The 22,269-nt window shown below is 39.9% G+C and overlaps 1 protein-coding gene across 7 annotated transcripts in view; it reads left to right on the top strand.

Annotated features, from left to right (window-relative positions):
• Positions 1-22,269, top strand: part of PAK1 (p21 (RAC1) activated kinase 1) — an 82,063-nt gene that overhangs the window by 27,809 nt on the left and 31,985 nt on the right. For all 7 annotated transcript variants that reach the window (XM_065882864.1, XM_065882866.1, XM_065882865.1 and 4 more), the window contains 2 exons: positions 2,923-2,960; positions 19,814-19,930. In XM_065882864.1, the coding sequence (XP_065738936.1) occupies positions 2,923-2,960; positions 19,814-19,930 (155 nt within the window). The remainder of the gene's footprint in view (positions 1-2,922; positions 2,961-19,813; positions 19,931-22,269) is intronic.

The raw sequence follows: 22,269 nt of genomic DNA on the forward strand, positions 1-22,269 counted from the left end.
CATGCTGCATAGTGGTGCCCTGGAGAGGGTCATACATGTTCCTAGCATGTTTCCTTCCTGATATCTGGCCTGCTGGGTCTGTCTCACTTCTTCCATTGAGGGACTGGGTCATTCCAAGGCAGTATTGGGGTTGAGGGGTGATGGGTAGGAAAGTTTTCTAGGTTACGGCTTGTGTTTTCAAGAGTTTGTTGTGGAGACTTCAGATTAGAAGCTGGCTTTGAAAGCCTCAGCAGCAAAGTCTTTCGAAGAATCTGTTTTTATGTATATGTGTGTAGATGTGTACAAATACTATTTATGTATATGGAAGCATAGCTATGTGGGTTTGCATATGTTTGGAATTAAAGTCCACTTAAGAATTTATGACTAAATATGGGTATAGATATACACATTCAGGTAATTGTGTATATGTTCCATGCATGCATAAATGAATAACATTGAGTGTATATGTATAGAATGTATAGATATGTGTCCATACAGCTACTTCTGTGTGTATAAATTTGTGCAAATGTGTGTGTGTGTGCACATGCATACACACGTGAGGGATTTTTTGTTTTCTGTAAGTTGAAGACCAAGGCAACTCCAAGCAAAACTGTATATTTGGCACTTTAAAAAAAAAATTTTTTTTAATTGAAGTATAGTTGATTTACAATGTTGTGTTAATTACTGCTGTACAGCAAAGTGATTCGGTTATAAATACATTCTTTTTTAAAATATTCTTTTCCATTATGGTTTTTCACAGGATACTGATTATAGTTATCTGTATTATATGCAGGACCTTGTTGTTTATGGCACAGTTATTTTTTTATTTTTTATTTTTTTGTGGTACGCGGGCCTCTCACTGTTGTGGCCTCTCCCGTTGCGCCTCACAGGCTCCGGACGCGCAGGCTCAGTCAGTGGCCATGACACACGGGCCCAGCCGCTCCGCGGCATGTGGGATCCTCCCGGACCGGGGCACGGACCCGCATCCCCTGCATCGGCAGGCGGACTCTCAACCACTGCGCCACCAGGGAAGCCCTGGCACAGTTATTTTTAATGTCCTATCTCTCATTTTCCTATTTCCTTTCTTCTCATACTATTAATTATGATAACACTACTTCAATTTGTATATGCTTGCACATAAACCATCTCATTTGATTCTCATGACGGCCTTGGGAGATTGGAAACGCAAGGGCATTATCCCCATTTTGCAGACTCAGTGAAATTAATTAGGCTCAGGGAAATTAAGTGACTTATTCATAGAACCTCAACATATCAGTTGAGTGATATACCAGTGTTGGAAGTGTGTTTTCAACTTGGGCCTTTAAATCCTTCGCTGTCTAAAAGCCCAAGCACAATCCTCCGTGCCAATTTTTTGTTAAGTTTCCTGTCTTTTCATCACTTTATCTTCTGTACCAACTAGTAGCTAATGTGATAAGCAAAGCCTTGACTAGATTGACAATGCCAGGTTCTGGGTTTTAGCCCTACTTTGCGACTGATTTATGTAACCTTGAACCAGTTTCTTTTCCTCTGAACCCTAGTTTATTTATTTGTAAAATGAAGGGATTGCAAGTACTTTCTGCTCTGTCATTCTGTGCTATGGAATTTGATTTTTATATACAGAAATTGTACATCACATTTAAAAGGAGCAAACGTACTTATTTTTTATATGGTGGAGATATATTTATTACCAGAATACCCAGTCCTCAAAAATACTAGCAGTACATAAGGTTAGGGGTGGTGCAAGGAAGGCATAGTATTGCACTTGGTATAGAATGTGCTTTTGGACAAGAAAAACAAGTGAATTATGTTTAAGCTATATTCTGAATTGATTTATCCAGAGTACAGCTGGCTATTCAGGGTTTGTTTTAAGAACATATTGTCACAGTTTATGGGTTCATAATTTGTCATAGGACCAAAGAAGCTCTACCTGATACTTTCATGTATGATGGAATTGAGATCTTGGACATTCTCTGGGCTTGTTTCTCGGTGAGGAAGATGTAGGATTTGATATAATATTTCTTCTCCTTAATTCCCATTGGTGGTGAACTGGTGAAATCAATTTCTTCTTGGACTTTTAGGAATTAAAGAATAAATCCAAACACAATACTTGGTCTTTAAACTTATTTTCTTGCTAAGATTTCCATTGGGTCTGTTTCATAGTTTATCAAGTCTAAGATATCATTGATTGTAAGGTGCATTGTTATTTTACATGCCCCTAAAGAAAAAGAAGCTGCCAATTAAATCATGAAATACTTTTGATTGTAGGACACATCTCTTTCTGAGATGTTAACGTGAAAAAATACATGTCTCGGAATTAATAAAATATGGTGATTATCTGATTGAAGGAGCTTGGACCTATTCTTAGAAATAAGACCCTGCCTTTAATTATACTTGAGATGACTAATGCATCTCTTTTCCTAAGGCTTAGTCTTTCTCTCCTTGTGGGGAATAGACATGGATGTAGAAGGATCCTTTCTAAAAGCTAAAGCCACTTGCTGGTCATGATTTGTTATAGATGGCTCAGGGTGATGCCAGCCAGGAATGCTTTCCCTTTCTCTTAGAATACAGGAAATTTCCTTGATCATTGAGGCCTGATGATGTGGATATAGTTCTAACCTAGTATTTAGAATTAGACCAGGATTCAAATCTTGACTCCTAATAACCTTTGTGCTAAGTAATTTGTGGACAAATTACTTCTCTTCTCTGAACATCAGTTTCCAAATCTGTGAAAGTGGACATACTAATAGTACTGAGAACTGTAGTGAGGATTAGAGGACGTAATGTGTATAATGTGTTTAAAATGGTGTTGGGCCTGTAGTACCAGTAACACTGTTATTATTCTGAGCTTGGCAAGTGCTTTAGTGAATAGGCTTCCTTAGGTCTCAAGAAAGGATTAACTGTAATTGTTTACTGACTGAGTCCCTTGTCTTTTTCCTTTTGCAGATAAATCAGCTGAGGATTATAATTCTTCTAACACTTTGGTAAGCCTTTATTTCCTCTATTCTGATATGGGCAGGTATGATTTTTTAGGGATCAAGTCAAGTGTGGTAGATGCAGAGCCTGGGCTGGGGGGTACTCATCTTGGTCACTTTCCCACCCTGGGCCTCAGAGTAAAGGAATTGGACTTAATAAACAACAAACATCCCTTCCAGCTTTAATTTATGAATGCGCTAGAAATCCTAACCCTGGAACCAGAAGAACTGGCTGCTAGGCTCAATTTTCAGTTTTCACTTTGACCCTTACGAAAGCCAGTTTGCCTTTCTGAGCTTCAGTTTTTTCATCAATAAATGAGAATGATATACTTTACTTAGAGATGTCTTCAAATAGTTGCATTTAGAGGAGAATTCTTTCTTTTGGGTTGGTTGGGTCTACAAAACCAGGATTAGGGCTAATTGTTGAAGGGAGCAGATCCTATTAATTTAAGGTCATTCATTCTGTCCTCTGAAGTTGTAGTGAATGCCCTATCACTTGAAGGAATGTGATAGGAGTCACTGGTGACCTCAAAGGTCCCTCTGCCCTTCATAACTTACAAATTCTGTTTTCCAAGGCAGATTATAAGATGAGATGCTGATGTATCCAAAAGGGTCTTAATGGCTATTAAGCTGTGACTTATATACTAGAATACTGCTATTCTTTATATCCAGTGTTGTCTCTTGTGCAAAGTTGGTTATTTCATATTGATTTACTAAACATTTGCAAAGCCCCTATTCTATGCCAGGTCCTGTGTGGAGAAGTGGCAATATAGGGATGAATCAGACATTATCCCAACTCCTAAGAATCTCCCAATCCTGTAAGTGACACGAAGGCACAAACACTTACAGTGCAGCCTGCTAAAACTTCACGAGGCCAGGGGCTGTGTCTCACTTGTCAATTACTGGATCCCTGGCATCTGGCAAGGAACAATTTACTGAATAAAAGGTTGGGTGTATAAAGAAAGCTTCTTGATGGTGCAGTCTGAGCTGAATTCGTTATCTTGGGGAAGAATTATGAAGAGACAAGCGTATTCCCGACAGAGAATAATTAGCATGTGCCAAGACAAGGAAGTTCGTGAGGTAGGCTTGTACAGAGAACTGCAAGTGGTTTGTTATGATTGGGATGTGAAGTGTGAAGGGACTAGAGGTGGCTGGTGGGGAGGGGAGGGGAGGGGAGGGGAGGCAGGTCAGATCATGTAGGAATTTTAACTTTATCTTAAAGGTAATGAGAAGCTATTGAAGAATTTTAAGTGGGGGAGTCATACATTCTAACACAATACTGAGTCACCATCCAAATACTTTGAACCATGCTTTCAGCAATGGGGATTGGTTTATTCTGAGTCATTTATACTGTAATCAATGATAAAAAATGTTCATATGTCCATTGCCTTGTAGCATACTGAGTCCTTTCTTATTCACTACCTCTTTTAATCTTCATAGGAGTTTAATGAGGTGGGTTATTATCCTTGTATAATCGATGATAAAACTGAAATTGAGAATGGTTAATGGCAGTAGATATCTGATTCCCAGTCTGTATCGCTTTCCCCTTATTCATTCTTTCATCAAATGGAATAGATACAATTAAAAGGTGGGGAAGAATTTGCTAATGTTAAGATCCTTGGGAGTTTCTCCCCATTATTGAACTGCAAATTATTGAAGAAGGGACCTTAACCAAAGCTGAGCTGTGCCTTGTGGCACAAATGTCTTTATGCCTTTATAGGAGGAGTAACAGCTATTATTTATCGTGTAGCTAATATGTGCCAGGCAGTGTGCTAGTAACTTTATGTATGTTAGCATAATTAGTCCTCACAATTACTTAGTGAACAGATTAGCATCCCCACTTCACAGGTAGGAAAACAGACTTTCCTGAAGGCTCATAATTGCTATTGTGGCACAACCAGATTAGAACTAGGGTCGTCTGAGTCCCTGTCCTGGATTGTTTTCACTGTGGCAGGGAACTGAGAAAGATGATGTCAGAGAGGTCTTATAAAGGAGACTGCAGTAAAGCTTTAGCTCTGTTGTTCCTTAGTGAGGAGGAGGGGCCCTGGGGCTCATGCCATATGGCAGAGAGGATGACACCTGCTTGGTAAAAACGTGTACTGGTTTACCAGGCTGTAAAGGACATTTTTCTCCCCAACTCAGACTTTTCCCTGTGGCTCAGTCCTCTTTATTTTCTTACTAGTTTCACATGGGGGATATGTGACTGTGGTAGTATTGGTTTGTACTGTGGTAGTATTGCATTGTTTTCCATATTGGTTTCACACAGATCTTTCCAATTGATTTGGGAAATAATTGGATGAGATTATAACCTCCATGACACAAGTTAAGAAATTGGGACTCAGAGAGATTATGTGACTTGCTCCCTATCCTTGAATGAATTAGTAGTAGAAACCAATACAAAATTCAGTTCTCCTCAGCATTCATTTATACATTCATACCATAGATATTTACTTAGCACTTTCTTTGTGCCCAGGTGTTAGTGATACACAGATAAATTTTACACTGTCTTAGTCCTTGAGAAAAAATTAACAACAGAATAGAAGGATAAGGGCTGCAAGAGGGGTACATGAATAATGTACCATGGGGGTCATATTTAATGGAGTGATTTATTCTGCTTGGTAGTACAGAACAGTTTGCACAAGGTTCTTGGGCCCTACGATTTGTTCATTTAATAAACATAACCTTTAAGGTTTCTTCTAGCTCGAAAATTCTTTTATTTGTGGCTCATTGGTCTGAGATATATCTCCCAGATTACATAGCACTTAAGTGCCTGAATTCTCATTTATAAAATGATCATCTATTATGTGATAGGCTCTTTGAGTGCCTAAGATCAAGGGCAGGTAAGGTCATTGCTCTTGATCTTACAGTTTAGTGAGGAATCAGAACACGTAAACAAGGATTGATAATACAGTTTCAGGTAAACATAGGCAATGATACTAGCCAGAGAAAAGGGCAATCAATGCTTTCTTGTGTGAGGTAGCATGAACAAATGCCAAGTTGTTAAGGATCCATCATGTCAGGCAAAAGAACTTGGTCTCTGTGCTGGAGCTAAGAAAGTATTTTATTTAATTTTTATTTTTTTTAATATCTTTATTGGAGTATAATTGCTTTACTATGGTGTGTTAGTTTCTGCTTTATAAGTGAATCAGCTATACATATACCTATATCCCCATATCTCCTCCCTCTTGCGTCTCACTCCCACCCTCCCTATCCCACCCCCTAGGTGGTCACAAAGCACTGAGCTGATCTCCCTGTGCTATGTGGCTGCTTCCCACTAGCTATCTATTTTACATTTGGTAGTATATATAAGTCCATACCACTCTCTCACTTCATCCCAGCTTACCCTTCCCCCTCCCCGTGTCCTCAAATCCATTCTCTATGTCTGCTACTTTATTCCTGGCCTGCCCCTAGGTTCTTCAGAACCTTTTTTTTTTTTAGACTCCATATATATGTGTTAGCGTACGGTATTTGTTTTTCTCTTTCTGACTTACTTCACTCTGTATGACAGACTCTAGGTCTGTTCACCTCACTACAGATAACTCAATTTCGTTTCTTTTTATGGCTTAGTAATATTCCATTGTATATATGTACCACATCTTCTTTATCCATTCATCTGTCAATGGACACTTAGGTTGCTTCCATGTCCTGGCTATTGTAAATAGAGCTGCAGTGAACATTGTGGTACATGACTCTTTTTGAATTATGGTTTTCTCAGGATATATGCCCAGTAGTGGGATTGCTGGGTCGTATGGTAGTTCTATTTTTAGTGTGTGTTTTGTTTTTTTTTTTTTTGCGGTACGCGGGCCTCTCACCGTTGCGGCCTCTCCCATTGCAGAGCACAGGCTCTGGATGTGCAGGCTCCGGACGCGCAGGCCCAGCAGCCATGGCTCACGGGCCCAGCTGCTCCGCGGCATGTGGGATCTTCCCAGAACAGAGCACGAACCCGTGTCCCCTGCATCGGCAGGCAGACTCCCAACCACTGTGCCACCAGGGAAGCACCTATTTTTAGTGTTTTAAGGAGCCTCCATACTGTTCTCCATAGTGGCTGTATCAATTTACATTCCCACCAACAGTGCAAGAGGGTTCCCTTTTCTCCACACACTCTCCAGCATTTATTGTTTGTAGATTTTTTGATGATTGCCGTTTGGATTGGTGTGAGGTGATACCTCACTGTAGTTCTGATTTGCATTTCTCTAACGATTAGTGATGTTGAGCATTCTTTCATGTGTTTGTTGGCAATCTGTATATCTTTGGAGAAATGTCTGTTTAGGTCTTCTGCCCATTTTTGTATTGGGTTGTTTGTGTTTTTGATATTGAGCTGCATGTGCTGCTTGTAAATTTTGGAGATTAATCCTTTGTCAGTTGCTTCATTTGAAAATATTTTCTCCAATTCTGAGGGTTGTCTTTTGGTCTTGTTTATGGTTTCCTTTGCTGTGCAAAAGGTTTTAAGTTTCATTAGGTCCCATTTGTTTATTTTTGTTTTTATTTCCATTTCTCTAGGAGGTGTGTCAAAAAGGATCTTGCTGTGATTTATGTCATAGAATGTTCTGCCTGTTTTCTTCTCAGAGTTTTATAGTGCCTGGCCTTACATTTAGGTCTTTAATCCATTTGGAGTTTATTTTTGTATATGGTGTTAAGGAGTGTTCTAATTTCATTTTTTTACATGTAGTTGTCCAGTTTTCCCAGCACCACTTACTGAAGAGGCTATCTTTTCTCCATTGTATATTCTTGTCTTCTTTATTGAAAATAAGGTGACCATATGTGCATGGGTTTATCTCTGGGCTTTCTATCCTGTTCCATTGATCTATATTTCTGATTTTGTGCCAGTACCATACTGTCTTGTTTACTGTAGCTTTGTAGTATAGTCTGAAGGCAGGGAGCCTGATTCCTCCAGCTTCGTTTTTCGTTCTCAAGATAGCTTTGGCTATTTGGGGTCTTTTGTGTTTCCATACAAATTATGCAAATTTTTGTTCTAGTTCTGTGAAAAATGCCATTGGTAGTTTGATAGGTATTGCATTGAATCTGTAGATTGCTTTGGGTAGTATAGTCATTTTCACGATGTTGAATCTTCCAATCCATAACATGGTATATCTCTCCATCTGTTTGTATCATCTTTAATTTTTTTCATCAGTGTCTTATAGTTTTCTGCATACAGGTCTTTTGTCACCTTAGGTAGGTTTATTCCTAGGCATTTTATTCTTTTGTTGAAGTGGTAAATGGGAGTGTTTCCTTAATTTCTCTTTCATATTTTTCATCATTAGTGTATAGGAATGCAAGAGATTTCTGTGCATTAATTTTGTATCCTGCTACTTTACCAAATTCGTTGATTAGCTCTAGTAGTTTTCTGGTAGCATCTTTAGGATCTCTATGTATAGTATCATGTCATCTGCAAACAGTGACGGCTTTACTTCTTCTTTTCTGATTTGGATTCCTTTTATTTCTTTTTCTTCTCTGATTGCTGTGGCTAAAACTTTCAAAACTATATTGAATAATAGTGGTGAGAGTGGACAACCTTGTCTTGTTCTTGATCTTAGTGGAAATGGTTTTAGTTTTTCACCATTGAGAACGATGTTGACTGTGGGTTTGTCATATACGGCCTTTATTATGTTGAGGTAAGTTCCCTCTATGCCTACTTTTGGTTGATTTTTATCATAAATGAGTGTTGAATTTTGTCAAAAGCTTTTTCTGCATCTATTGAAATGATCATATGGTTTTTATCCTTCAATTTGTTAATGTGGTGTATCACATTGATTTGCGTATATTGAAGAATCCTTGCATTCCTGGGATAAACGCCACTTGATCATGGTGTATGATCCTTTTAATGTGGTGTTGGATTCTGTTTGCTAGTATTTTGTTGAGGATTTTTGAATCTATGTTCATCAGTGATATTGGCCTGTAGTTTTCTTTCTTTGTGACATCTTTGTCTGGTTTTGGTATCAGGGTGATGGTGGTCTCTTAGAATGAGTTTGGGAGTGTTCCTCCCTCTGCTATATTTTGGAAGAGTTTGAGAAGGATAGGTGTTAGCTCTTCTCTAAATTTTTGATAGAATTCGCCTGTGAAACCATCTGGTCTGGGGCTTTTGTTTGTTGGAAGATTTTTAATCAGAGTCTCAGTTTCAGTGCTTGTGATTGGTCTGTTTATATTTTCTCTTTCTTCCTGGTTCAGTCTCGGAAAGTTGTGCTTTTCTAACAATTTGTCCAATTCTTCCAGATTGTCCATTTTTTTGGCATATACTTGCTTGTAGTAATCTCTCATGATCCTTTGTATTTCTGCAGTGTCAGTTGTTACTTTTCCTTTTTCATTTCTAATTCTATTGATTTGAGTATTCTCCCTTTTTTCTTGCTGAGTCTGGCTAATGGTTTATCAATTTTGTTTATCTTCTGAAAGAACCAGCTTTTAGTTTTATTGATCTTTGCTATTGTTCCTTCATTCTATTTCATTTATTTCTGATCTGATCTTTATGATTTTTTCTTTCTACTAACACTGGGGTTTTTTTGTTCTTCTTTCTCAAACTGCTTTTAAGTGTAAGGTTAGGTTGTTTATTTGAGATGTTTCTTCTTTCTTGAGGTAGGCTTGTATTGCTATCAAGTTCCCTCTTAGAACTGCTTTTGCTGCATCCCATAGGTTTTGAGTCATTGTGTTTTCATTGTCATTTATTTCTAGTTATTTTTTGAATTCCTCTATGGTTTCTTCAGTGACCTCTTGGTTATTTAGTAGTGTATTGTTTAGCCTCCATGTGTTTGTATTTTTTACAGATTTTTTCCTGTAATTGATATCTAGTCTCATAGCATTGTGGTCGGAAAAGATACTTGATATGATTTCAGTCTTCTTAAATTTACCAAGGCTTGATATGTGACCCAAGATATGATCTATCTTGGATATGTTCCATGAGCACTTGTGAAGAAAGTGTATTCTGTGGTTTTTGGATGGAATGTCCTATAAATATCAATTAAGTCCATCTTGTGTAATGTGTCTTTTTTTGTGTGTGTGTGGTACATGGGCCTCTCACTGCCGTGGCCTCTCCCGTTGCTGAGCACAGGCTCTGGACGCTCAGGCCCAGCGGCCATGGCTCACAGGCCTGCCGCTCCGCGGCATGTGGGATCTTCCCGGACCTGGGCATGAACCCATGACCCCTGCATCGGCAGGTGGACTCTCAACCACTGTGCCACCAGGGAAGCCCTAATGTGTCATTTAAAGCTTGTGTTTCCTTATTTATTTTCGTTTTGGATGATCTGTCCATTGGTGAAAGTGGGGTGTTAAGGTCCCCTACTATTATTGTGTTACTGTCAATTTCCCCTTTTATGACTGTTAGCATTTGCCTTATATATTGAGGTGTTCCTATGTTGGTTACATAAATATTTACAATTATTATATCTTCTTCTTGTATTGATCCCTTCACCATTATGTAGTGTCCTTCCTTGTCTTTTGTAATAGTCTTTATTTCAAAGTCTCTTTTGTCTGATATGAGAATTGCTACTCCAGCTTTCTCTTGATTTCCATTTGCATGGAATATCTTTTTCTATCCCCTCACTGGCAGTCTGTATGTGTCCCTAGGTCTGAAGTGGGTCTCTTGTAGACAGCATATATAAGGGTCTTGTTTTTGTATCCATTCGGCCGGTCTTTGTCTTTTGGTTGGAGCATTTAATCTGTTTACCCCAAGGTAATTATCGATGTATGTTCTTTTACCATTTTCTTAATTATTTTTGGTTTGTTAGTGTACGTCTTTTCCTTCTCTTGTGTTTCCTGCCTAGTGAAGTTCATTTAGCATTTGTTGTAAAGCTGGTTTGGTGGTACTGAATTCTCTTAGCTTTTGGTTTTCTGTAAAGGTTTTAATTTCTCCATCGAATCTGAATGAGATCATTGCTGGGTAGAATAATCTTGGTTGTAGGTTTTTCCCTTTTATCACTTTAAATATGTCCTGCTACTCCCTTCTGGCTTGCAGAGTTTCTGCTGAAAGATCAGCTGTTAACCTTATGGGCATTCCCTTGTATGTTATTCATTGTTTTTCCCTTGCTGCTTTTACTATTTTCTCTTTGTATTTAATTTTTGGTAGTTTGATTAATATGTGTCTTGGCCTGTTTCTCCTTGCATTTATCCTGTATGGGACTCTCTGTGCTTCCTGGGCTTGACTATTTCCTTTCCCATATTAGGGAAGTTTTCAACTATAATCTCTTGAAAGATTTTCTCAGACCCTTTCTTTTTCTTATTTATTTGGGACCTCTATAATTTGAATGTTGGTGCGATAAATGTTGTCCTAGAGGTCTCTGAGACTATCTTCAATTCTTTTCATTCTTTTTTCTGTATTCTGCTCTGTGGTCGTTATTTTCACTATTTTATCTTGCAGGTCACTTATCCGTTCTTCTGCCTCAGTTATTGTGCTATTGATTCCTTCTAGAAAATTTTCAATTTCATTTATTTTGTTGTTCATCATTGTTTGTTTGCTCTTTAGTTCTTCTAGTCCTTTCTTGTATTTTTTCCATTCTATTTCCAAGATTTTGGATCATCTTTACTATCATTACTCTGAATATTTTTTCAGGTAGACTGCCTATTTCCTCTTCATTTGTTTGTTCTGGTGGGTTTTTACCTTGTCCCTTCATCTGCTGTGTGTTTCCCTGTCTTCTCATTTTGCTTAACTTACTGTGTTTGGGGTCTCCTTTTCACAGGCTGCAGGTTCGTAGTTCCCGTTGTTTTTGGTGTCTGCCCCCAGTGGGTAAGGTTGGTCAGTGGATTGTGTAGGTTTCCTGGTGGAGGGAACTGGTGCCTGTGTTCTGGTGGCTGAGGCTGGATCTTCTCTTTCTGATGGGCAGGACCCCATCCAGTGTTGTGTTTTGGTGTGTCTGTGATCTTATTATGATTTTAGGCAGCCTCTCTGCTAATGGGTAGGGTTGTGTTCCTGTCTTGCTAGTTGCTTGGCATAGGGTGTCCAGCACTGTAGCTTGCTGGTCATTGAGTGGAGCTGCGTCTTAGCGTTGAGATGGAGATCTCTGGCAGAGCTTTTGCTGTTTGATATTATATGGAGCTAGGAGGTCTATGGTAGACCAATGTCCTGAACTCAGCTCTCCCACCTCAGAGCCACAGGCCTGACACCCGGTGTGAGCATCAAGACTCTGTCAGGCACACGGGAAAAATGAAAAAAATGTATATATTGTTGCTCCCAAAGTTCACCGCCTCAATTTTGGGATGATTTTTTGTCTATTGAGGTATTCCACAGATGCAGGGTACATCAAACTGATTGTGGAGATTTAATCTGCTGCTCCTGAGGCTGCTGAGAGAAATTTCCCTTTCTCTTCTTTGTTCTCACAGTTCCTGGGGTTCAACTTTGGATTCAGCCCCGCCTCTGCATGTAGGTCACCTGAGGAGTTTTGTTCTTCGCTCAGACACGACGGGGTTAAAGGAACAGCTGATTAGGGGGCTCTGGCTCACTCAGGCCGGGGGAAGCAAGGGGTACGGAATGTGGGGCAAGCCTGGGGCGTCACAGGCCAGCATGACATTGCCATAGCCTGAGGCATGCCGTGTTTTCTCCTGGGGAAATTGTCCCTGGATCACGGGACCCTGGCAGTGATGGACTGCAGAGGCTCCCTGGAGGGGAGGTGTGCATATTGACCTGTGCTTGCACACAGGCTTGTTGGTGGCTGCAGCAGCAGCCTTGGTGTTTCATGCCCATCTCTGGTGTCCGTTTGATAGCCGTGGCTTGCACCTGTCTCTGGAGCTGGTTTAGGCCGGTGCTCTGAATCCCCTCTCCTCGAGCACCCCGAAGCAATGGTCTCTTGCCTCTTTGGCAGCTCCAGACTTTTTCCTGGACTCCCTCCTGGCTAGCTGTGATGCACTAGCCCCCTTCAGGCTGTATTCACACAGCCCACCCCAGTCCTCTCCCTGGGATCTGACCTCCGAAGTCCGAGCCTCAGCTCCCAGCCCCCACCCATCCCAGCAGGTGAGCGGACTGGTCAGCACCGATCCTCTGTGCGGGAATCTCTCCACTTTGCCCTCTGCACCCCTGTTGCTGTGCCCTCCTCCGTGGCTCTGAAGCTTCCCACCCCCACCCCCGTCTCTGCCAGTGAAGGGGCTTCCTAATGTGTGGAAACTTTTCCTCCTTCACAGCTCCCTCCCAGAGGTTCAGGTCCCATCCCTATTCTTTTGTCTCTCTTTTTTCCCTTTTCTTTTGCCCTACCCAGGTACGTGGGGCATTTCCTACCTTTTGGGAAGTCTGAGGTCTTCTGCTAGCATTCAGTAGGTGTTCTGTAGGAGTTGTTCCACATGCAGATGTCTTTCTAATGTATTTGTGGGGAGGAAGGTGATCTCCACTTCTTACTCCTCCGCCATCTTGAAGGTCTCCTAAGGAAATATTTTAAATCGGAAGTATTTTAAGTGAGATAGTTAGTTGTGCGTTTTAGTCTAAACTACCATCTTAGAAAGATTCCTCTGGAAATTGGGTCAGTGTAGTGGGGTGAATTCATATGTTTACGTCTCCTGCTATACTAAATTTCTTAATTTCAGAAAAGATACATAAAAAATTAATTCAAAACAGTGCTCCAAAACAAAAACAGGATGTTAATAAACCATTGTCGGGAATTCATGGAAGGTAGAAAGCAGATAAGATCAGATTGATTGGAGCAGCCGAAAGCACAGCTGCTGTATGTATGTGGAAGACAAATTTCCTAGGAAGATAAGAGTAGCTCAAGAGAAAATGGTCTGAGAGAATATATATAAAAAGCAGGAAGGAGGGCTTCGCTGGTGGTGTAGTGGTTGAGAGTCCGCCTGCCGGTGCAGGGGACGTGGGTTCGTGCTCCGGTCCGGGAAGATCCCACGTGCCGCAGAGCGGCTGGGCCCGTGAGCCGTGGCCGCTGAGCCTGCGCGTCTGGAGCCTGTACTCCGCAACGGGAGAGGCCACAACAGTGAGAGGCCCGCGTACTGCAAAAAAAAAAAAAAAAAGGAAGGAATCTTGGGTCATCTTCAAGAGTAAATTAAATTCTGTAAGTGAAACAGCAGGGGCAGTGTCCATGTTACAGTGAGCAAAAGGTACCAGAAGGTTGATCCTAAGCTTAAACCAGATACTTGTCTGAAGAAGGTAAACTGCCTACTTGAGGAAAATGCCTAGTGTGGGTACAGGGAGAGAAGAGAGAGAAGCAGAGCAGAACTGGAGTTAACTACAGATCTCTGCAACAGGCATAAAGTAGAGGAAAAAGGAGAAATAGCTCTGCAGTGGAAGAAAATACATTAAATTTCTGCATCCCAAGGATAAATTCCTGATGCTTTTGACAACTGGGAGGAGAGGTATACATACCATACATACTCTTCCATGGCAGCTCACCCTAAAGTGATGCTTGCCAGTTACCACATCTGTATAACTCACGTACAGACTGCATCAGACCTCCCATTCAGAGGAAGGTACAGCAGAGAAATAGACTTACACAACTACAGAGGAAACTCATGCTAGTCGAATACACTAATTAATATGGTTTTTCACTGATAAATATGAGGGGAGAGCCAAGGATCTCTAGACATTTGAGAGAAACAAAGCGTTAAAGAAAAGGACCAAGAAAAAGAAATAAAACTGACCCCAGAGGAAATTGATAATTCAGGAAAGAAAGTTTTAAAAAATCTAATATATTGAGAGGTTCTATAGATGTTGCATCCACAAAAACACTGCATGGTAGATCAATCAGAGGATAAAAAAAGAATTCTTAGAAATTAAAAGTATAGTTGAAGAAACAAATTCCCAAGGATTAAAAAATGCATGTAAAGGTGGATTATTGATATAAAATATAAAAACACATGGAAAGTATGAGAATAAGGGACACAGAAGATTATTCAAGGAGATTCAGGAAGAATTAGAGGATTAGAAGATTAGGATTATTGTTTTTTAAGATTATTGTCTTTGAAATTTCTGTATTGGAGTTTCTCTGTGCAATGCTTCTTCATTTTTAGTTGGCTTCCCAGTTTGGTGGAGTCCATCTTCCAGTAGCTTTGAGAAAGTAAATATTTAATATCTTTCAGGTCTCAAAATGGAGCGCCTCTATTCTATTCTACCATTTGATTGATATTTGGCTGAATATGGAATTCTGGGTTGAAAATAATTTTCTACCAGCATTTGGAAAACATTGCCCTTTTGTCATCTAGCTTTCAGCAGTGGCTATTCAAGTTCAAAGCTATTTATTCTTGCATCTTTGCATCTGACCTATTTTTTATTTTTCACTTGGGAAGTTTGTAGCATTTTTATTGTCACCACTGCTTTGAAATTTCATAATTACATCCCTATATTCACCTACTTAATTTGTGAGGAGCTTTGTGGACTCTTTCAACCTGGACTCAAGGCTTCAGTTTTAGGAAATTTTCCTGAATTATTTCGTTGATGATGTCTTCCCCACTTTTCTTTGTTTTCTCTTACTGGAACTCCTGGTTTTTTAGACTTCCTGGACTGATTCTCTGTTTTTAAAAATATTTACTCTGTTTTACCTTGCCTTGATTTTGCAGCATAGATATGTAGATTGGTTTTCAGGTTTGCCTACCATCAGCTTTGGAATCATTCTCCTTGACAGTTACTGCTCATCCATCAGTCATTGCCTCCTTTGCTAATCTTGCCTCCTATCCTGTTCTCTCCAACCTTCGGGTTTAATGCCTTTAAAAGGCCATTCGTTTATTATAGTTCTAGTGAGGTTTTAAGAAATAAATGCCTGTGTTCAATCTGCCATCTTTGTCAGGCATTCCTGAGGAATTTTCACTTCTAACTCCTTATATATCTGTATTATATGAAATGTGTAATGAGAACCTACTGGTTTTACATATAATTTAAAAATTTAACTATTAAAAGGCAGCATTATTGAGGTATTATTTACATACTATAAAATTCACCCATACTGATTGTACAGTTCAATGATTTTATTAAATTTATAGACTTGTGCAACTATCACTAGTCTAGTTTTAGAATATTGCCACCACCACAAAAGTTCCCTTGTACTCATTTACACTTCATTCAAACTCCCATGCCTAACCCTAGGAAACCACTGATCTTCTTTCTGTCTGTATAAATTTACCTTTTCTAGACATTTTATATAAATGCACTTGTATAACATGTAGTCTTTTGTGTCTAGCTTCTTTCACTTAAAAGCTTGCGAGGTTCATCCGTGTTGTAGCATGTATCAGCATGATTCCTTTTTATGTCTGAGTAATATTCTATTGTATTGATATACTACATTTTTTACATTCATCAGTTGATGTGCATTTGGCTTGTTTCTTCTTTTGGGCTATTCTAAATAACGCTCATACTAACATTCATGTACAAGTTTTGGTGTGGATCTATGTTTTCATTTCTATTTGGTATATACCTAGGAGTAGAATTTCTGAGTCGTATGGTGACTCTATGTTTAACCTTTTGAGGAACTGCTAGGCTGTGTTCCACAGTGGCTGCACCCTTTTAAAGTCCCACCAATGTTAGGAGGCTTCTAATTTCTCCATATCTTCCCCCACATTTGTTATTGTCTGTCATTTTAAAAAAATATTTATCTATTTATTTGACTGCATCGGGTCTTAATTGCAGCATGGGGATCTTCATTGCCACGTGTGGGATCTTTTTAGTTGCAGCATGTGGGATATTTTAGTTGCGGCATGTGGAATCTTTAGTTGTGGCATGTGAGATCTAGTTCCCTGACCAGGGATTGAACCTGGGCCCCTTGCATTGGGAGCGTGGAGTCTTAGCCACTGGACCACCAGGGAAGTCCCTATTGTCTGTCTTTTGATTATAGCCATCTCAGTGGATATGAAGTGGTATCTCATTGTGGTTTTGATTTGCGTTTCCTAATAATGATGTTGAGCATCTTTTCATGTGCTTTTTGGCATTTGTTTATCTTCTTTGGAGAAATTTCCTTTTTGTTGTTTATCTCTAATTTAATTCTACTGTGGTGAAAGAATACATTTTGTGTGTTTTCAGTCATTCAAAATTTATTGAGATGTGTTTTATGGCCCAGCATATGTTCTATCTGAAGAATTACCCATAAGTGATTAAAAGTAATGTGTGTTCTGTAGAACTTGGGTGGGAAGTTTTGTACATGTCAGTTAGGTTGAGTTGATTGATAGTATTGTTAAAATCTATATCCTTGCTAATTATTGAGACCTCTTTCAGGGCTGTCCAGAAACTTCTACATTCTGCTTGGCTCTTCCGAAGTTTTTAGGTACATGCACAGAGCCAGGCATGTATGACTAGTATGGGGCCTCTCTCTAGTGTCTGCTGTACCTTTGGCCAGAATTTGTTTGCCTTATTCAGTATTGCAACCTCAGGCTAGTAGTGGTTGACACTTTCCTGCTACTACCTCTGGGAGGTCACTTCCACTGATGGCACCACTGGGCCTGGGCATTGCCCACTGCTTCAAATGAATGTAAGCCCTCTTGGGTCCCATAGTTACAGCCTACCTCGTCCTGGAAGAACCCCTCCTCTGATGGAGCTAGGGTGGGATGGTTGGGAGCAATCCTGGGCCAGAACGTCAGAGATTCCTATGTTTCTACCCAAAGTTCAGCAGTTTTAACATCATAAGCACTTCTCAGTAGTATAGGTAGGCACCTGGAGGTTTTGGGAACACACCAAGCATGTCCCCTTCTCTCAGAGTCTTTGTATTTCTTCCATCTGCCAGGAATATTCTTTTCCCAGAGGGTCTGATGGCTCATTTTCTCATTTCATTCAGGCCATTAGAGAGGCCTTTCCATGACTACTGTATGTAAAGTAATAATTCCCTACCCTCAACCATTCTCTGTTCTCCTGTGTTTATCTTATTACTGCCTGGTAGTTTGGTGATTAATTTTGACTGTATCTTCTTCTCAAATGTAATCCATAAAACCAGGCGCTTTATCTAATTTGTTCTTCAGTATAGCCCCAGAGCTTTGAATAGAGCCTGGTACACAGTGAATGAATGGGTGAGTTGAAGTCACTTCTTAAAAAAGAGGTTTGTGGTTATTAAACATAATGATAATTTAATTGATTCCTTACATCTTTCTAGCCCCTTGCCATTTACAAAGTGCTTGTATACTCACATCACTTCATTTCTTCCTCCCAGTGGCCCTCTGAGGTAGGCAGAGAGCATCTGTCATCACCTCCATTTTATGGATGAGAAACTGTAGCTTAGAGTGGGACAGGCTTGCCAAAGAACACAGGGATAAGAAATAAAAATCTGGGACAAAAACCTAAATCTCTTGATTCTGGTAGTTGTTAATACTACCACACAAAGCCATCACCTGTGGAAAACAGAAATCCCCTTCTTTATAGAGTTTTAGGAGGCAACAAACAAGTGTTTATAGTCTACATTAGTCAGACCTAGGGCCTCTTCACCTGATGATGAAGAGGCTGCTGAGTTAACCTCATTCTCATTTTGGGTTCCTAGTTAAATTTTGCTGAGTGAAATATTAGGGAGAAAAGAAATTAGAGCAGAAAAATATCAAAATATGTGCTTTGACAAGGGAAGAACCTCTATTGGATTTTAGAACTAAAAGTGACTTAGGGTCACCCCTCAAATTATACCTGTCCTATTCTTCCACGTTCCTCGAGTGATGAAACTTGAGACCCAGAGGATGGATTCATTGCCTGTGATCACCAAAGCTAGTTGCTTACATATGCCTGTCACTGGCAGTTTTCTAGTTATGCCCTGCACTGGAGGCCCTGTTAGAATCTATGAGCTTGCCAGTTTTCTTTATCTTAGTATGTTAAATGTAGTAAAGACCAGGCTCCCACACAGTAGCTCTAGACTAACATTTGACTAGACAGTTCCTTCACTTATCCCCTGTCAATCTGACTCCTGACATTCCTCTCTCCAGAGGTCCCAAATGGCAGCAGAAGGGAATTGTCCCTCTGTCTCCTGCATCATATGGTGAGCTGCTTTAGGACATGGGCCATCTTTTTCATTTTTGTGCATTTATATCAAAAGCATTCATCACAGTATCTTACTGAGCACAAAGCAGATGCTCTGAAAATATCTGAAACTGTTGAATTATATCAATATATACAAAAAATCCCTTGCTTCTCTGGCCCTACACTGTAATCATTTAATCTCTATCAAAAATCTCATGTTTTGGAGCTATTTTGTCTCTTGAATATGTGTTATAAACAGTAATGGTATGATCTTTTTGCCTGGACCTGCCCTAAAACCTGCCAGTCTTAGCCCAGCTTTGGTACAGTTTACATGGGAAAATCAAGTTGCTGAGATTATAGCATATTCAATCAGTGGTGCTGGTAAGGTTCATTCCAGGAAAGGGCAAAAGCTTAGTGAAATAGATAGCATCCAATCTGGGGAAAAACTCATTGTCTTCTTGAGACAAGGGTCTTCTGATGTTCTGTATCTTCAGGTTGAGGCAAGGGCACCTGATGGCATAATGGTTGCAGTAAGTTTTTGTAAAGAAAGGAAAAGGAGAGGGAAAGGCCTCTCAGGACTTCCACTTTTATCGTATCAGAAAAGACTAAGGAATTACAATGATAAACTTTGTGAAATCCCAAACTTTTGATCCCTCCCCTGCATTTTGTACTTTATCCTCTCTTTAGCATAGGGAGTAAAATTCATAGAAGAAGAAGGAACTATGATCTTGTGTTCAGGGTTTGGATTGGGCTAGGCACGTAGAGAAGCTGTAAGCTGGTTTCCCCATCCACAGTTAGGCTTTGGGTGGGAGAAGGAAGCCCCCAAGGGCCTGAGTGGGGAGTGGTATCTAAAAGAAGAGAGGGAAGGTGGCTGAGTTCCTGAGACTGGCTACAGAAAGGTGGAGATCTTGAGGCTGATGTGTGTTTCAGAAGGAGTGTCAGGAGAAGGTTTCTTCTGGGAGATTGGTGACTCTGGTAGCTTAAGTTGCATGTCAGCTGGACATGCTGAATCTGGCTTTTCTCCACTGTGCAGAACGTGAAGACGGTGTCTGAGACCCCTGCAGTGCTACCAGTTTCAGAAGATGAAGATGATGATGATGATGCTACCCCACCTCCAGTGATTGCTCCACGCCCAGAGCACACAAAATCTGTGAGTCTTTGCGGACGTGGGCAGCTTTGTGATATATTAGAGTTTGGAGGGGGAGTGAGGGGTGGGTGCTGAGGCCTAGAGGTTTAATAATCTGGTAGCGGTCCTTAGATTTTGCAGGTGGTGAAATCACCAAATTACCTTGATTGAAAGGTATTTTCTGTATGATTAAAGACAAGAAGTGGTGTATTTATTTATCATTAGTTTGCATATAGTCCAAAAGTGTCCTAGATAATTGGTCTTTGTACCAACTTAGGCCTAGTTTACTTAGCCTGTTCACATACAGAAAGATATACAGAATTAATGTTACTTAGTGCAAGACTAACATAAATTATTTCCAGTCTCCTGGGAAGCAACATATTAGTCTGCTATAGATCTTTTCTTCTCTGTTAAATGTGCAGTGTTCAGCCTCTTAGTACATCATTGATGATACTGTAAGACTCAAGAGAATTTATAAAAACATTAGTGATATTAATATGCTGGACATCAGGAGTGCTTTTTTTTTTTTTTTTTTTTTTGCGGTACGCGGGCCTCTCCAATTGTGGAGCGCAGGCTCTGGACGCGCAGGCTCAGTGACCATGGCTCACGGGCGCAGCCACTTTGCGGCATGTGGGATCCTCCCAAACCGGGTCACGAACCCGTGTCCCCTGCATCGGCAGGCAGACTCTCAACCACTGCGCCACCAGGGAAGCCCGGCAGTGATTTTTATTTAACTTCTTTTGAGGTTCTTGCATCTCTGAATAGCCAGGTCCCTCTGCCCTCACTTGGCACAATCTGCCTTTTACATGGTTTAGCATCATTGAGCACTGATCTCTCATCAGATGATACTCTACTAGTGTTTCTTTGTTTGGACTTTTTATTATGACAAGCGCTTCATAATGAAAGAATGATCTAGGGCTTAAACTCTGTGATAATACAAAAAAAGATTGTCTCTGGATTAGAGAATTCGTGGAAGTGTTCAAGCAGATGTTGGTTGACTGACTATGGAGATGCTGTGGAGGAAACTCAGGAGGATTAGATGACCTTTTAGGATTAGAATTTATAAGCAGAATCTGTGGAATCACCCTCTCTGTAGGCTACAAAATCACTTTAAGGAAAATGAGCTTCAAATTGGAGCGTTCTCAGGATATCTCATATTGGTATGTTTTTTTGTTTTGCAAGTATGTTCATTTAAAAATTTTTTCCACTAAACCACGAACTCCTGTGTGTGTGTGTGTACACACATACATTTACACACATATATATGCAAATACATATATATATATGTATGTATTTGCAGTGCTTAATATAGCTCTTGGAAGGTTTTAGAAAGGCATTTAGTATTGAATGAATTGATAAATTTGATCTTGATAGCATTCCTTTCTAAAAAGACATTGTTAATTCCTAATTTATAGAAGAAGCTGAGATTTGGAGAGGTTAATTGATCTACCCAAAGTCTCTAAGTAAGCAAAAGAGCTAGAACTGAAAGCAGGTAATTGACCCCAGGTCCAGGTTGTATTCCAGCGTAGCGCAGTGGCCTTTTTATGTGAGCAGACCTGTGCTGGGAGCCAGAAAAAGAGAATTTTAGAGAAGGAAAAAGCAGGGTTCGTGCCCTTAAGGAGGCATGTCAAGAAAACTAAAGGAGGAGGAGAAGGCATGAAAGTACAGGTTAAGGTGCCAGGGATATAGTTTGTCTACAGGTACAAGAATAGAAAATTAAGAAATCATTATGCTGGAATAGTCAGGAAAGAAGCTGTAGTCTCTGGTCTGTGTCTTGACTTATTGCTATTTCCCCTATGTGGAAAGTTCTCTCCCTTTTCTACCTATTAAAATCATGTCCATCCTTCAAGATCCAGCTGAAGAATCCTATTTATTTATTTATCGATTCATCAAACATTTTCCTGAATGCTTGCTTTCTGTTAGGCAACTGGTTAGATATAGGAACTCAGGGATGAATGACACAGATTCCCTGTCTTCATAGAGCTTATAGACTAACCAAAAAATTGTTGTGATATTTTTATGAAAAAAGGTGATAAATGCCTTGATGCATCTCCTGGGGAAAGGCAGTATAACGTATGATCACCTCTTCTGTACATTAATAGTATACAGTTTGCTCGTATCTTCTGACATTTATCCCTTTTGCCTTGCAGTTAGGACTTTCTCCAAGACTTCCTTCACAGGAATAGTGGATGGGGCAGCATTTTGTACAGCAAGGCAAAGAATAGATTCTCAGTAAATGTTTATTAAGTAAATGAATGAATAGGAAATATAATAATATTTGCCAAAATTTGAAAGCTTAGTGTCTTTGGGGTGTGATATTACTCATTTCACACATTAATTAATTTATTACCACAGCAGCTCTA

Source organism: Phocoena phocoena, chromosome 8 (genome assembly GCF_963924675.1).
Source record: "Phocoena phocoena chromosome 8, mPhoPho1.1, whole genome shotgun sequence".
Lineage (NCBI taxonomy): Eukaryota > Metazoa > Chordata > Mammalia > Artiodactyla > Phocoenidae > Phocoena > Phocoena phocoena.